Below are 16,611 nucleotides of genomic sequence, written 5' to 3' on the forward strand. Positions count from 1 at the left end.
TGAAGATTGCTTAAGGGAGGTGTGGAATGAATGCTGTGTGGAGAATGATGTTTTAATAGTGAAGAAACTATGTGAGCTGAAGAAAAACTGGAACTTTCCATAATAACAAATAAGTCAATTCTTTGAAATTCTTTAAAGGCTTTAGATGGCTAAATCAGTCACCAGACACCAGTCATAGGTAACAATCAAAATGTAAATATTTGAAAAAGAGAAACTAACAATGGAATGCATGCTGAAATCCTTGTACTATGTAAGCACTTGAAGGTTGGTGGCATTATGCACACTATTGCCTTCCATGTGCACTAGATGTTTTATGGAAGAAGAACATACTTGGTGTAATAATCATGCCTTATTTATTGTTGCATTGTTGTGGATGTTTTATCAATTCTGCTGACTCTTTGAATGCTCTTGAGTGGCAGTTAATCTATGTTGATCACTTCAGTTTGTTGCCACAATACTTCATGTTTAGTTTCCATTGTATGTGCTATCAATCTTGATTTGTGTTTTCATTTTTCTACACATCCCTGAAATGCTCAAACATGCATATTTCTCCTAACCCCTGCCTGTGTTTCCTATGTAACACAACCCACAGGCACAGGTAATCTTGTAAACACCAGGTTTCTTAAGTGGTGGATGGTGAGCTTTAGTGGACCTCGGGAGATTAGAAATTTCATTGAGGGAGTAGAAGGCAGCTTTGATATCCTTTTGACATAGCAACTTTGAAATCTTGTCCATGACTGACTGAATTTTTGGAGCAGAGGGGGGGGGGGGGGGGGCTAGCAATGGGCTACTGTTTGTCTCTACTGCTAGCAAACTTGTTCATGGAGTAGTTTGAGAAACAAGGCATGGAGCACCAAGCAACATGACCCAAAATGTGGCAGCGAAATGCAGATGATATTTTCATCATATGGCCCAGCTCCACAATATCAATAGTTCATTGCCATTTTTATCATAGCAAAACAAACTCAAATACTCAGTTTACAGGATACCAACTCATACCGGTCAATACCTGCACCCACCAAATCCTATCACCATCCTACCAAAAAATGGCTATAATAACACTGGTGAACAAAATCCTACATCGTCTCCAGACAACCAGATGAACATGACAATCAAGTTTTCAGAGGAGCAGTAATTCTTCCCTATATTCAGTCAGTCAAAGACAAGTCACAGAATTATAGTCATAGACCACAAAAGTCATAGATCACAAAAACTGCAGAAGGAAAAAGAATAGAAACTGGAGAAATGAAATTCCTATGCAGGAGCTACGTAGAGAACTAAAAATAAACCCAGGATTGGACAAAATATACAATAACGAAAGAAGTGGATTGAATGTATTGAAAGAATAGACATTTCAAGACTACCCCCCCAAAAAAAGAAAAAAAAGATTACTTCTATGCCATCCAGTTAGAGGACACAGAAGTCAGAGACAACCAAGGAAAGATGAGATGAGATTGGAACAGGCTGTTGGGTCTAAAATCCCTGGAAGGATGATGATGATGATGAGATGACTTAAAGATCATCAGGGTGATTCTTTAAAAGGATCATCCTGATGTGATGATCTTCAAAGTGTATAATATATAACTGTGCTAAACTTGATATCAAGGTATTAAACTTGATATGAAAAACTGTCCAAAAAAACTATACAACATAATTTTTTCATCATCCTTCTTGAACATTATAACTCTATACATAATTAATTAATATTTAAGCCATTAATGTATTATTGTCAAACACCACTGCAAAGTCAAAGAAAAAAAAAAAAACATTCAGTAGATACTTGCTATAATGAATCCCTTGGGAACAGAGAAATCATGTTAAGTTCACCATAATGAATTTAGGTGGAAAAATTCTGATCCCATCCCAGGAAAGGAAACAAAGAAAATGACAGGAAATATATTTAAAAAAATAAAAAAGGAAATGGCAGGAAACAAAACAGTGGAAGTGGCTGGAAATCTTACAGTAATGACAGAATACTGTTATTCTGATTCTTTTCTGTTGAAAGAATTAAATAAAAAAAATATCTAGAATACTAATGGATATAGAAAAAACATCCAGAAAATTACAGATAGATATCATCCTTCAACCAGAGTACAGTCTCATGTGAAAAGAATTTCCATACCCTACCTTTAAACAAGCAACATAACAAATAGCAAGAATTATTGGCAAGTCTATAAACCACCTTCAAAGCAGCTCAGGAACTGTCTTCTTCTTTTCTACCAAAGATAAATTACCACCTCTTTCCTTGTATGGTGTCTATCAAGTGCTCTGTTCATGTCAAACTTCATTATTTTTGACAGACAGACAGACCATTTGGCTGAAATTAGCATCTGAGAACATCATGACTGCATCGTATTCTTAAGATGTATGAAAAGTCTGGCCTTGCTTATTATACCATTGACACTGGTCACAGAGCTCTTTGGAATCAAACCAAGATTTCTGATTCCAGCAAATTTAAATTTGTCTGTTTCTTGAAACATGTGAAAATTTACATCATCCAAATCTTAACTGCTCTGATTACATGCCCGTCTCAAAGTATTGGGAAATAATCAACATTAGCTGTTCACATTTTTTTTTTTTAAATAATGAATAAATTTGTAGCCTTCTATTTAAATAACAAAAGTTACCCACTGTTTCTCTTTGAACTCTAATGTATCATCCTGTTTAATTCAGCTGTGACTGAGACATGAGCAAGTAAACATGTGCTATGCGATTCATGTTTTAAATGTTGTTAACTGATTTTCTCTTCTCTACTTTTACCACAGATGAAATATATTGGACTTTAATATGTTCTTGTTACTAGGCATTTTTTGGAAATGTGTAGTACACATAATGATACTTGGAAAAAAAAGTTTAACACATGTAAAGGAAATTAGAATTTATTTACAATTCCTATATATTTTGCTGATTGTAACATGAGTATTATTCAGGGAGAGAGAGAGAGAGAGAGAGCAACATTTAAAATATTGGCTACACATTCAAAACATTAACACAAGAATGAGTCATACTTTAATGCTCAGTCACAACTGAGTAAGTAGGAGACAACACTATTCAAGTTCCAAAGAACCAGGCCAGGTATAATTGTGTTATTAAAAATTATGAAAAATTAATAATATTAATTAATTAATAATAATAATAATAATAATCACTTGGAGACAGGCATGCAGTCTGTTTGATTAAGATTGGGGCGATGACACGTCAGCTGTTATAAAGATATAATACATGTCTCTCTTGTACTGAAGGGAATCAAATATCAAATTCAAGTCTTTCCAACCTGAATTTGATATTTGATTCCCATCAAATATGGATGATATGGATGTTCCTATTCTAGAGAATATACTAAATAAAGTAAATACAGTGTAAATAAGAGTACACAAAGTTGAGCACAAAACTATTTTACAGGATTAAGTTTTATGGTCATAAACATATCTGTCTTATAATTCTGGATAAGTGATTTTGTATTTAATAAAGAATTTTGTTAGAATAAGCAAATCATGTATTATAAATTTATAACTCAAAATCTAGTTACTTCTCTTCAAAGATATGCATTAATACTTACTTGTGAATTCATCATTCCAGTTAATGATGAGTGGTTTGATTTCCCAATCATGAGATGACAAAAGGAAAAGAAAACGTAGAAAACCAACTTGGGCAGAACTGAAATTATAACATAAGAATTAGTATGGGCTCCAGCACAAAAGTGAAACAAGATTGGTGTGATGTTTTGCAGAAAAAAAGGCAACTTGGACATTGGTTATTTTTATACTGTCTATATAAAACTGCAGATAAGTTCTAGAGGAAAATCAGCTTGTTTGTTAAATGCATTTCATGACAATGCCCAAACATTGCTGCTTTATTTATCAATTGTGTGTGTGTGTGAAAAATAAATTAGTTTGAATGACTATAATACCGAGAATAAAAAAAGAATAAAAAAGTTTAATGCTGAGATACTACTAGGTATCAAAGACAAAGAATTATATAAAAAATAACAGAGACATTACAAAATTACATCAACAGATCTAATATAAAAGACCGTAGTACAGTTTGAACAGGAATGCATGCTGGAGTTCCAATTGAAGTTGACTACATGCATGAGTTATCATGAGAGCGCCAGTACTGAACAGTGGAAATGTGTGCATCAGACAGATTGTAGCTAAGGCTGTTGTTTATATAGGATGAATCAAGGGATATTTCTTTAGATTCGATTATCTTTCTTTCAAGCTCATCATAACATATATGTAAATTAGAAGTTTGCGGCCAGTCTACGAGGTGTTGGTGGCCTTCATCCGAGTTAACAGAGAAGAGAACGTGGCTTGAGAGAGCGCTGGCTCTTCTAATTTACATAAAGATATGGTGAAAATAATGTCCCTTCTCTCCCACCCCTCCCACAAATGGAAATAGATATTTCATTGAAGCAAAAATTGTCATTTTCTTTTAACTTTATTCTACAATTCTAAATATTTATTTTTCAACATAATAACCAATATGGTACACAGAATTCTGTCAATGTTCAGGTAGTTTTACAAGCCGATTATCACAAATGTAAACAGTGACCGTTGACAAAACTATATTTTCCCCGCTGCCTTTGACTTCATCATTAGAAACAAAGTAGTAATGTGCTCTCAATTTAAGGAAGAGATGGAGGTTAGATGAAACAAAGACTACCAGTGAAGAGAAAATACTTGCAGTTAAAAGTGCATTCATACGAAGCCACACATGTGTACAAGAAAGCTACACATTAGTGTAAACTCTTCAAATTTGTGCGGCCAAATTTTTGGAGCATTTCATATAGTGCTTTCAGCTAATGTCATCAGCTGGAAGCACTATGTCTATATGACCAAGCAAATAACTCCATTCTCCAACTAAGGCTTTAGAGTCAAATACCCATTGATGGCATAAATGTTTGTGAAAGTTGTTGGGTAGAAGACCATTCACTGCTCAGGTTGCAACCAAATCCTTCTTACTGGAAGTGTGAAGTAACTTTAAAAAGTTTCATGTTTGGTCTCTAGAGCAGGGTTTCAAAATTATCTAACCCTCAGCCATATATGATAAAAATCTTTGGCTGGTTGGACTCACAAAAATAATAAATAAATATAATAAAATAATAATAATAAATAAATAAATATCAGCACTTATCATAGAATGTAGTTGCACATGATTGAAAAATGAATGAAGTCTAGAAAGTTAAGATTTTTTTAAAACTTAAACTGTACTTAGTGCTTAATATTTCTGCTTTAGGATATGTATTTTACTAATACCACATTCTAATACAAACATATGCACAAAGATATGATTATGTTATTTAAGACAAAAGTGGCTAAACTATGGTTATGAATGAACTTTAAAGAAATGTTATTACAGCAAAAAAGGTTATCAGTAAAAAAGAAAGAGCTAGACAAAAAACATGGATGACAGAAGAAAAAAAGGAAAGTAAAAAATAAAAAAGGACAGAAAGAAGAATATAAGAAATTGGATAAGCAAATTAAAAATGAATGTAAAGGAGTAAAATAAGAATGGATCTATTTCTATTTCTAATTCTATTTCTTTACATCAAAAATGTAAAGAAATAGAATTAGACAAAGAAAATAAAATTACAGAAAAATATAACAAAATTATAGTCAAGTGCGAAGATATTAATAATAGGTGGAGAGAATACATTGCAGAACTATACGATGACAGAAGCAGAATCAGAAATCCCTAAAATTGAAGAAGGGGAATGAAGGACCAGAATTACTTGATGAAGAGATAGAAAATGCAATAGATAGCTTGCCAAATGGGAAAACACCGGGAGATGATAACATAACCAGCAGAAATAATTAAAAACTTGGGAAAAGATAGAAAGAATTGTTTGAGAGACATTATAAGGAATATATACAACTGGAGGATTTCAAGAAATCAGTCTATATTCCACATAAAAGCAAAAACACATATAGATGTGAAGAGTATAGCTTTAAATCTAATCTCGCAAACATCTAAGATCATACTGAAGATAATAAAAAATCGAATACATGCAAAAATAAAGAAACAAATTAGTCAAATAGGAAATGGTTTTGTGGAAGGTAAAGGCACAATAAATGCCATCTGGAACCTATCTTGTATAACTGAAAGAACAATTGAATTAGGCAGATAGATGCATCTATGCTTTATAGACTTCCAGAAGGCATTTGACATAGTCAAACGCAATAAATAATTAGAAATCCTTAAAGTGCATAATATTGTCAAAAAAGACCTGAAAATAATCTCACAACCATACTTTATGAGGTTATGAGATATGAGGGACAGAAAGCTGGCTTACAAGGAGATGAGAAGACCGTGGACATTAAAAAGGAGTAAGACAGGGATGCGTAATGTCCCCAACACTATTTAACACCTATAGTGACCATCTAATGAAGAACATAGAGGAAATGGAAATAGGAATCAAGATCAATGGAAAATACATAAATAATATAAGATAAACTGTGTTCATAGCTGATTCAAATACAGGATTGGAAGAAATGCTAACCAAGACTATCCAAATTGGAAAGGAATGTGGAATTGAATTAAACCTTAAAAGACCAAACACATGATAGTAAATAAAGGTACAATAAAAAACAAACTAAAAGTATTATGTCATAACATACAACAAGTGGAAACATACAATTACCTCGGATGTATATTCACAGAGACTGGGAAAAGGAAAGAAGAAATACAATAGTTTGTGTGCCACTCCTCTTCTAAGGAAATCCAGTAAATGGATTTTTTCGTACAGTATTATGTCCACTATGTTGTACTGGAGTTCTGGAACTCATCATGGATGGGCTGTGACAATTGTAGCCAGTTTTTGCATGCCACCCATTTTAACACCCTCCTGTCCTTGCCATACATTTTCAGTAGCTGCCCTGGGTATTTTCCTGCACTAGTGATGCCAGAATGTCTCCATTTGTCGATCACATTACCAACCGTTGAATTTGGATGCTCCAGTTTAGCGGCAATGGGAGACATAACTATACAAATAAATAATGGAAAAACTCACGTAGAAATATTATTTAATAGTATAATTTTCGCCTGTGTGTCACAGGCATCTTCAGTACAATTAGGCACAAAAATTAAACACTAACTGACAATTCCAAAAAGCGCCACCTAAGTAGCTGGTGTAAGATAACTAAAAAGGTCAATAACTTTCCTAAAAAAAAAAAAAAAAATTTAATACAATAAAAAGTTAGGAAAGATTAGCTGATTTGTAAAGTACTATCTCCCATAAAGGGGATAGACGTAAGCCGTCGGATCTGTTTAAGTTAGGAGAATGAAGTAGAGTTTCACATGCTTCTTTATAAAGGCGTTCCATGAGAAACTGACTTTTGTGAAGAACTCTTGTCTTTCTCCAATGAACTCTGTGTCTAGTGAAGATGGCATGTTCTGCAAGTCCAGACTTTTCAGGTTTAAAGTATTCAATATAAGATTGGTGTTCTTCTAGCCGAATGGAGGCAGATCTTCCCGTTTGTCCGAAATAACATAATCCACAAGAGCACGGAATCTGGTAGACACCTGGATGATTAAGATGTGGAAGCTTGTCCTTTGGAGAAGCAAGAAGGTGGAGATTTTTCTAAACGGTCGAAAGGCAACAAAAATATTCAGTGGTTTTAAAATTTTTGCTATACGTTCACTGATGCCTTGTATATAAGGGATGGTAATGCGCGTTATTTCCTCTGTGTTTGAAGAGGGAGACATTAAATCTACTCAAAGTTCTTTTAATGAAGCAATTCTTATAGCCATTAGATAGAAAGGAAGAAGTTATATATCGTATTTCTTTCTGTAAAAGATCGTCTGTAGAACAAAAGGAGTGGGCCCGATGAACCAGTGTTTTAATAGTTCCTGCCCTTTGACTGGGATGGTGATGAGATTCCGCATGGATATAGTGGCCTGTATGAGTCTTCTTTCTATAAACTGAGAAATGTAGGTTACCATCTGGTTGGCGAAGAATTAGAAGATCTAAAAAGGCTAACTGCTTATTTGATTCTACTTCTAGGGTAAACTTGATCCTAGGATGAAATGCGTTTAACTTATTGAGAAATTGTTGAAGTTCATCAGAAGAGCCATTCCATACAGCAAAAATGTCATCAACATATCTGAACCAATGAGTAGGTCTGGGAGAAAAATTGTCAAAGATACGTTGTTCAAAATGTTCCATAAAGAAATTAGAGATAGCAGGAGAGAGAGGATTACCCATTGCTGTTCCTTCAATTTGTTGATACAACTTATTTTTAAAAGAAAAATAACCAGAATTTATTACAAAATCAAATAAGTTTACAATGTCTGAAGGAAATTCCTGTTGTAGTAATTCAATACTTTCCGAAAGAGGCACATTTGTAAATAAAGAAACAACATCTAAACTGATCATGATATCAGAAATGTCCAAATGAAGATCTGAAATTTTATTTTTAAAATCCAAAGTATTTTTTATATAAGTATCAGTTCTTCTAGTTGAAGAGGAGAGTAAATTAGATAAAAATTTTGAGATTTTGCAAGTTGGGCAACCTATACAATCTACGACTGGTCTTAACGGATTGCCTGGTTTATGAACTTTTGGAAGACCATACAATCTAGGTGGACGACCGAAGAAGGTTTTAAGTTTTTTCTTTTGATCTTCATTCCATGTAGATACATTATCTATAAGAGAATTAAGTCTCTTCAATTGACTCCGGGTAGGATCCGATGTAAGAGGCCTATAAGTTGAATAGTCGCGAAGTAAAAGAGACATTTTTCTCTCATATTCCTTCCTATCTTGAATCACTACAGCCTTCCCCTTATCAGCTTTCGTAATTATTAAATTATTGTTATTCTTCAGTGATTTCAATGCTTTAAATTCAGAGTAAGAAAGATTAGGACGAGGAGGCTTGGCATGAAAAAGAATTTGTGCACATTCAAAACGTAATCTGTTGGCTGTTTTTTGGGGTAAGGATCGAATACCCCTGTCTATGTTATGAAAAAAATCCATAATAGGCACCTTATTTGGCGTAACAGCGAAATCATATCCTTTTGATAAAACAAAACGTTCACAGTCTGTTAGTGGACGTCCGGAAACATTTATGACTACTTTATCTATATCAATAGTATTAATTCTCTTATAGATAATGTATCTACATGGAATGAAGATCAAAAGAAAAAACTTAAAACCTTCTTCGGTCGTCCACCTAGATTGTATGGTCTTCCAAAAGTTCATAAACCAGGCAATCCGTTAAGACCAGTCGTAGATTGTATAGGTTGCCCAACTTACAAAATCTCAAAATTTTTATCTAATTTACTCTCCTCTTCAACTAGAAGAATTGATACTTATATAAAAAATACTTTGGATTTTAAAAATAAAATTTCAGATCTTCATTTGGACGTTTCTGATATCATGATCAGTTTAGATGTTGTTTCTTTATTTACAAATGTGCCTCTTTCGGAAAGTATTGAATTACTACAACAGGAATTTCCTTCAGACATTGTAAACTTATTTGATTTTGTAATAAATTCTGGTTATTTTTCTTTTAAAAATAAGTTGTATCAACAAATTGAAGGAACAGCAATGGGTAATCCTCTCTCTCCTGCTATCTCTAATTTCTTTATGGAATATTTTGAGCAACGTATCTTTGACAATATTTCTCCCAGACCTAGTCATTGGTTCAGATATGTCGATGACATTTTTGCTGTATGGAATGGCTCTTCTGATGAACTTCAACAATTTCTCAATAAGTTAAACGCATTTCATCCTAGGATCAAGTTTACCCTAGAAGAAGAATCAAATAAGCAGTTAGCCTTTTTAGATCTTCTAATTCTTCGCCAACCAGATGGTAACCTACATTTCTCAGTTTATAGAAAGAAGACTCATACAGGCCACTATATCCATGCGGAATCTCATCACCATCCCAGTCAAAAGGCAGGAACAATTAAAACACTGGTTCATCGGGCCCACTCCTTTTGTTCTACAGACGATCTTTTACAGAAAGAAATACGATATATAACTTCTTCCTTTCTATCTAATGGCTATAAGAATTGCTTCATTAAAAGAACTTCGAGTAGATTTAATATGTCTCCCTCTTCAAACACAGAGGAAATAACGCGCATTACCATCCCTTATATACAAGGAATCAGTGAACGTATAGCAAAAATTTTAAAACCACTGAATATTTTTGTTGCCTTTCGACCATTTAGAAAAATCTCCACCTTTCTCGCTTCTCCAAAGGACAAGCTTCCACATCTTAATCATCCAGGTGTCTACCAGATTCCGTGCTTGTGGATTATGTTATTTCAGACAAACGGGAAGATCTGCCTCCATTCGGCTAGAAGAACACCAATCTTATATTGAATACTTTAAACCTGAAAAGTCTGGACTTGCAGAACATGCCATCTTCACTAGACACAGAGTTCATTGGAGAAAGACAAGAGTTCTTCACAAAAGTCAGTTTCTCATGGAACGCCTTTATAAAGAAGCATGTGAAACTCTACTTCATTCTCCTAACTTAAACAGATCCGACGGCTTACGTCTATCCCCTTTATGGGAGATAGTACTTTACAAATCAGCTAATCTTTCCTAACTTTTTATTGTATTAAATTTTTTTTTTTTTTTTTAGGAAAGTTATTGACCTTTTTAGTTATCTTACACCAGCTACTTAGGTGGCGCTTTTTGGAATTGTCAGTTAGTGTTTAATTTTTGTGCCTAATTGTACTGAAGATGCCTGTGACACACAGGCGAAAATTATACTATTAAATAATATTTCTACGTGAGTTTTTCCGTTATTTATTTGTATAGTTATGTCTACTCACGGTTTACCTCTTTTAAAACTTAATGGGAGACATGCCACCAATGTGACGACAGTCCATGACACCTCTCTCGAAGTCACTGAGTTCATGTCATGTTGCCATACCACCTATATTCAACTGCTACAATAAAATACTGCTTCCTAACATAAAAACTGTACACCAGTTTTTATGTAATTAACAAATCTGGAATGTTCCATAACTTCAAATAATAGGGGTGTCCAGACAATTTTGGAAAGAAGTCAATGGACATCATGTCAGGAACAAAGAGCCATGGCTCCCACCTTAATAACATGTAAGACTTCCTTTCGCTGCAATGACTCCTGCAATACTACAGGGCACACTTTCCACAAGCATACAATAACGATCAATGCGAATTTTGGAACTTTTTCCTGTAGGCATGTAATGAGGTCCTGGACTGTTGTGGAGCAGATGTCCGTTTACCTCACCTGGTGCTCCAGTTCATCCCACAGATGTTCAATAGGACTGAGATCAGGGCTCAGTGGAGGAACAGTCAAGTGTTGTGATGTTCATGCCCACAAACTATTCAGTTACAGCAGCAGCCTTATAACATGGTGCATTGTCTTGCTGAAAGAGACAATGGCCAGTTTCATAGAAATATCACCAAGTAGGAAGCATTGCACTGTCTAGAATGTTCAGATACTTATCAGAGTTCAATGTTTGTGGCACCACAAACAGAGGTCACTGGGCATTCATTCACCATACCTGTTCATCTACTTGGTAGGTGTAACGTGATTCGTTGCTCCATAACACAGCAGTCCAAAGTTATACATCCCAATGTACATGCTCTTTGCACCACTGAAAATGATACTGCATGTTGGTTGTGGAGCTTGCATATTGCAGTCCTACCATGGAAACCTATGTTGTGAACCTAGGTTCTGAATGTTTTAATGCAGATTCATGTTCCAGTCGATGCCCAGAACTCTGCATTCAATGTATCAGTCAACAAATGGTGGTTTTTACATATCATCCTTCATATTACCCTATGGTCATTTTCAGTAAGTGTGGTGGGTCGTCCACTGTGGGTAGCACTTGCAGTTGACTCCCTGCACTTCCATCTTAGTATGATATCACTGATTATTGACCTGGGAGAGCCCAATTTGTCAATAATTTGACAAACAGATAGGCCTGCAACATGGAATCCCATCACAATGCATCTTTCAAAATCTGTCAGTTCCCTTCTCAGCCATTTCACCTGGACATAGATGCACTAACTTGAGAGTATCATATTCCTCCAATTTATACCGCTTACAAACACGTGGCACGTGTTTGTAAGCAGCATAAATTTTTATTTATGCTGCTTTTATTTATTTATTTTTGGTATATAATATTATTTAAACTGGTAATAATTTTATTTTATATGCCTGAAATATATTTCAACAGTATTTAATTTCACAACATACTGTAAGTTCTCAATAGTTTCTTAAATATGTAACCTGAAGAAACAGTCCTTATATTGTCAGGTAGTTTATTATAGCTGATAGTGGCTATATGTCAAAAGGATTTGTAGACTATCACTTTGCTGGCTTTGGGAACTACTAACAAGTTTCTCATGCAGCACAGATTATAACCCACATTATACATGAGTAATTTTATAATGTTGTTTCTGATGTATATTAAACAGCAGTATAGGTAAAGTTTCCATAATGGTAAGATATCAAGGATGATATATAGTCTTTTGGTGGAATACGATGCTGTATAAGAAATGAGCATTGTACTTATTGTTTTGTTTTGTTTTGGATTTTTATCAGGGGCAGCAAGTTATTATAATAATCTCCACCCGAGCAAGTTATGTCATATCCAAGTGAGGAATTTATCCATGAATAGTATAGACATCTCAGGAATTCTATACAAATGTTATAGTTTCCCACAGTACTATTGTATTCAGACAGATTTTTATAGTGTTTTGGAAAGGATTCAAGGATGTCTTATGTTGTGGAGATGTCTTCACCATCCACACAGAGTTGGGTGAGAGTTCCATGGAATTTGGTGAAATGTCTATTGAAATATGCAGCTGAAGGACAAAAAAAACAACATCACCTATCTTCTAGGTGATGCTGTATTCTTATTTTAAAATTTCTTTCTTCCACTTGTTTCTGGCTTTCCATTTCTATCTTTATGTTGATGTTTCTAATGAAGTTGCTATATTCTATAGCATGGCTTTTTTTTTTGCTATGAACCAGCTTCACTCTTTATACAGGTCTTTCAACTTTTTTCATTTGAGGAAAGGCTGTTCCTTTCCCCATAAAATCATATTCTGTTTTACTACTTGTTCGACTTTTGACTATGTATCCAAGTTCCAGGTAGCATTATTCCAGTCTGAACAGAGTGTTGGGAGTTTGGTAGAAGTCTCCATGGTCTGGAACTGATCTCTACAAGTTCCATGGAATTTAAGTAGTACTGGATTATGATCTGACATCATGATGTTTTATCTGAATTACCCTATTTAAAAGGGAAGAAGAGATACAAATCGATCAAGACAGAAACTAATACCCTGATTCATCTAAGTGTGAGCCTGGAGATCAGGGTTGCAAATCCTCCATCTGTCTACTGGTTGAGCATTGTAAAGACATAATTATCTGTGCATATCCTACTTTTCCTCTTCTGGGGTGTCCAATTTCTAATGTCGGATTTTTCAACACAATTCCAATCTTCAGTTGCCATTTATAAACCTTATTTCACATCCACAGTATTTCCAGTCTAGTGTCAAGATTTGCCATTCTGAAGCCTTTTGGATATTACAGAATGACCCAAGGACAAGAATAAGAACCATTACTCAAGTCCTGTTAAACCTTCCAAAGCTGTCTCATCAGGAAGATACCAAGGTTGAATTAATGCTGAAGTCATATATAAGAAGTAAAAAGGTATATCACCTTATTATTAAAATACTCTGGATCAGAGATTCACAAAAGTTTTTCAATTGGTTACAAAGTAAATTATACTTGATAAGAAACTGACGTGAAGTCTGTTAGACAAGTAGCTTAGTTGTGAAGATACTTCATGCACAAACTTGACTGCTTAAACAAAGGATCAAACAAGAATATAATTTCTTGTCACAATTTACTTTGTGACCAACTGAAAAAACTTTCTTAAAGTATCTTTGCTTCTGATCCAGAATATTTTACTAATAAGGTGATACACTTCTTTGCTACTCGTATATGAAAAATATATGATATCTGCATTAATTCAACCCTCATATTTTCCTGGGCCTGGCTCCATTGATGTGATTTTCAATGAATGTGAGACCAAGAAAGTGGTTCTGCTTGGTGATAGGGGTCTGTCTGTCACTGAGTAGAATCACCGCTGAGTATCTTTGAGTGATCCAAAGAATGGCCTAGTTTTTTGGAGAGGATTCTTTACTTGCACAAAAAAAAAATAAATAAATAAAAATAAATAAATAAATAAATAAAAAACTAGTTGAGGTAGTGACTTTTTTTCCATAATGCACAGCAATTTACATGTCCAACAGGATGTGTGTTTTGCACTATGGAATACTGGGGTAACTGAAGTGAAGTAAACAGCCTCTATATACATACAAGCAAACTAGATAAAGTAGTTCAGAGAAAACATGGCCGAACACAAGTTGTATCCAACAGCATTGGCTAGAGACCAGAAGGCATGACTGCAATTTGGACGGCATGGTAAATTTGCAGCATTTGAGCCTTTTGAAGTTTGATTTGATTTTGATGGTTGTTTTACAGATGTGTGAGCTGCAATATAGGCAGAGTGAGCAGCTGGAGTTTTTAGCTTGAGCCAATCATTGTGTGTTTTTTTTTTTTTTTTTTCCCCTTGTGCTGCATCGGCACACTTTTTTGAGACCAAAGGCTTGGATGATAGCCAGAAATTTTGGGTGCATGAGAGATGAAGACTGTGAGGATGGGTTCTGGAATTTGATCTGAACAAGTATTTGGATCAAGTGAAGCAGTAATCAGACTATGGGAATGAGGAGTAAAACAGAGATCATTCCATTTCCTATCCTTGTAGTGCCAAAGGACACAAGAACGAGAACTATTGGGAGAAAGTTGTTCCATAACAAAGTAAACTTTCATGAAGTTAAGGCCTGAGTTACTGAGAGGAGAACTTATATTAACAAGTATTTGGATCAAGTGAAGCAGTAATCAGACTATGGGAATGAGGAGTAAAACAGAGATCATTCTATTTCCTATCCTTGTAGTGCCAAAGGACACAAGAACGAGAACTATTGGGAGAAAGTTGTTCCATAACAAAGTAAACTTTCATGAAGTTAAGGCCTGAGTTACTGAGAGGAGAACTTATATTTAGAAAGGGAGCTTGTTAAGAAGAGATCAAGTATGTTGGCAAATTAAAGGGGGTTGTCAGGTATTCTGGTAGGGAAATTAATGATCTGTGATAGGTCATTGCTAATGGCAAATACCTAGGCATCCCTGCCTGCTTGGTCAGTGAAACTGGAGAGTTGTGAAAGTTGAAGTCCCAAAGAAGGATAACCTCACTCTTAGGGTATTTTTTGGCATTTTAAACAAAGGTTTTGCTCATACTGCATGTTGAAGAGAAGGAGGGTGAATAGAAGCTAGAAACTGTTCTGGAGACCAAAGATGGCATCAGCCATTTCATGCTATAAACGAGGTGTGCCTCAGTGATAGATTAAATTGTATTCAAGAAACACAATTTAATCTATCACTGAAGTAACAAGAGATCCAAGATTTAAATCCTACTGAAGATATATAGGTGCTTAATCATCAATAGCCACTACTGAAGAGGAGCAGACAAGCTAGAGGTTATTTAAACATTTTAAATTTACATTTTTTGAACAATATTAAAGAAAATGAACTGAAAAACTGCCCTCAATAGTTCTACAGTACCACTTGGTTGAAACAAAAATTTTAATTTTCCATGAAGGACTACATGGGATTATACATAAACATTTTTAGAATGCAAACAATTAGTTTTTAAGAGATAATTACCTGGGATGTGAGAAAGGGTATGGAGAAAGGTAAACATAAGCCATTAGCAGTTCAATACAAGGGTCTGTTAAGTAATCTCCTAGAAGTTGTGATGAAATCCATCTCTTTGCAATGCGACATGCAATTCCATAAGAATTGTGCTGCTGATGAAATCTAGATACCAAAAAACACAAATTAGATAACAAAATAACGCAAAATGTATTTGCCTTTGGTAGTTAAAATTTGCCAAAATGCTTATTTATAATCTAATATGAAATGATTGCTTTAACAGTGTGTAAGATTAAATCTTGTTAAAGAAATCAACAAACACTATATATGTTTCACTGTATTTACGATTTTGAGTTTAGTGCTGTCTGTTTTTATGTGACTCTCACCCATAAAAGGTTGCAAACCTATACATTAATACTGCAAGGTGGGATAAGGATTTTTTTCTAAATTTATATATTTTTTTGAATTCTTTATTTTTACATAATCCAGAAATCCTGCTCTAGAACCCAAACATGGAACTTTTACAAATGGCTACAGGTTTCCAAATAAGCAGGCAGCAGTCTCACACCAGATGGGAAAATTCATCTCCCATCTGAGAGAAATCACAAACATCCATGCCTATGGCAGAATTCGAACCTGCATCCTGCTGGTTGGACATTGGATACACTAACTACTTGGCCAATCAGGCTGGCCGGTATGTACCACACTTTGCATAGCAGCTCAGAGAAGGAAATAGCAGGATGATACAGTAAACAATTCCTGTGTGTGGAGTGTCCAAAGGTTTTGATGTCTTATATAAAGGGTATTTTTTGAGCCAGCAGTAGAATTAACAGCCTAGTTGGATGAGTAGTCAGCACTCTGCTCTCCAACCAACAAGGCTACA

General features: G+C 34.7%; 1 protein-coding gene across 1 annotated transcript in view; it reads right to left on the bottom strand.

Moving 5' to 3' along the window:
• The window catches only part of Mat89Ba (nucleolar protein 6 Mat89Ba), a 329,267-nt gene that overhangs the window by 55,327 nt on the left and 257,329 nt on the right, over positions 1–16,611 (bottom strand). The window contains exons 18-19 of the mRNA XM_090403430.1: positions 15,741–15,893; positions 3,560–3,657 (exon numbers count right to left, since the gene is read on the bottom strand). Of these exons, the coding sequence (XP_090259556.1) occupies positions 3,560–3,657; positions 15,741–15,893 (251 nt within the window). The remainder of the gene's footprint in view (positions 1–3,559; positions 3,658–15,740; positions 15,894–16,611) is intronic.

Source organism: Typopeltis vanoorti, chromosome 14, assembly GCF_054136105.1.
Source record: "Typopeltis vanoorti isolate ZY-2024b chromosome 14, IOZ_Tvanoo_1.0, whole genome shotgun sequence".
Taxonomy (NCBI): Eukaryota; Metazoa; Arthropoda; class Arachnida; order Uropygi; family Thelyphonidae; genus Typopeltis; species Typopeltis vanoorti.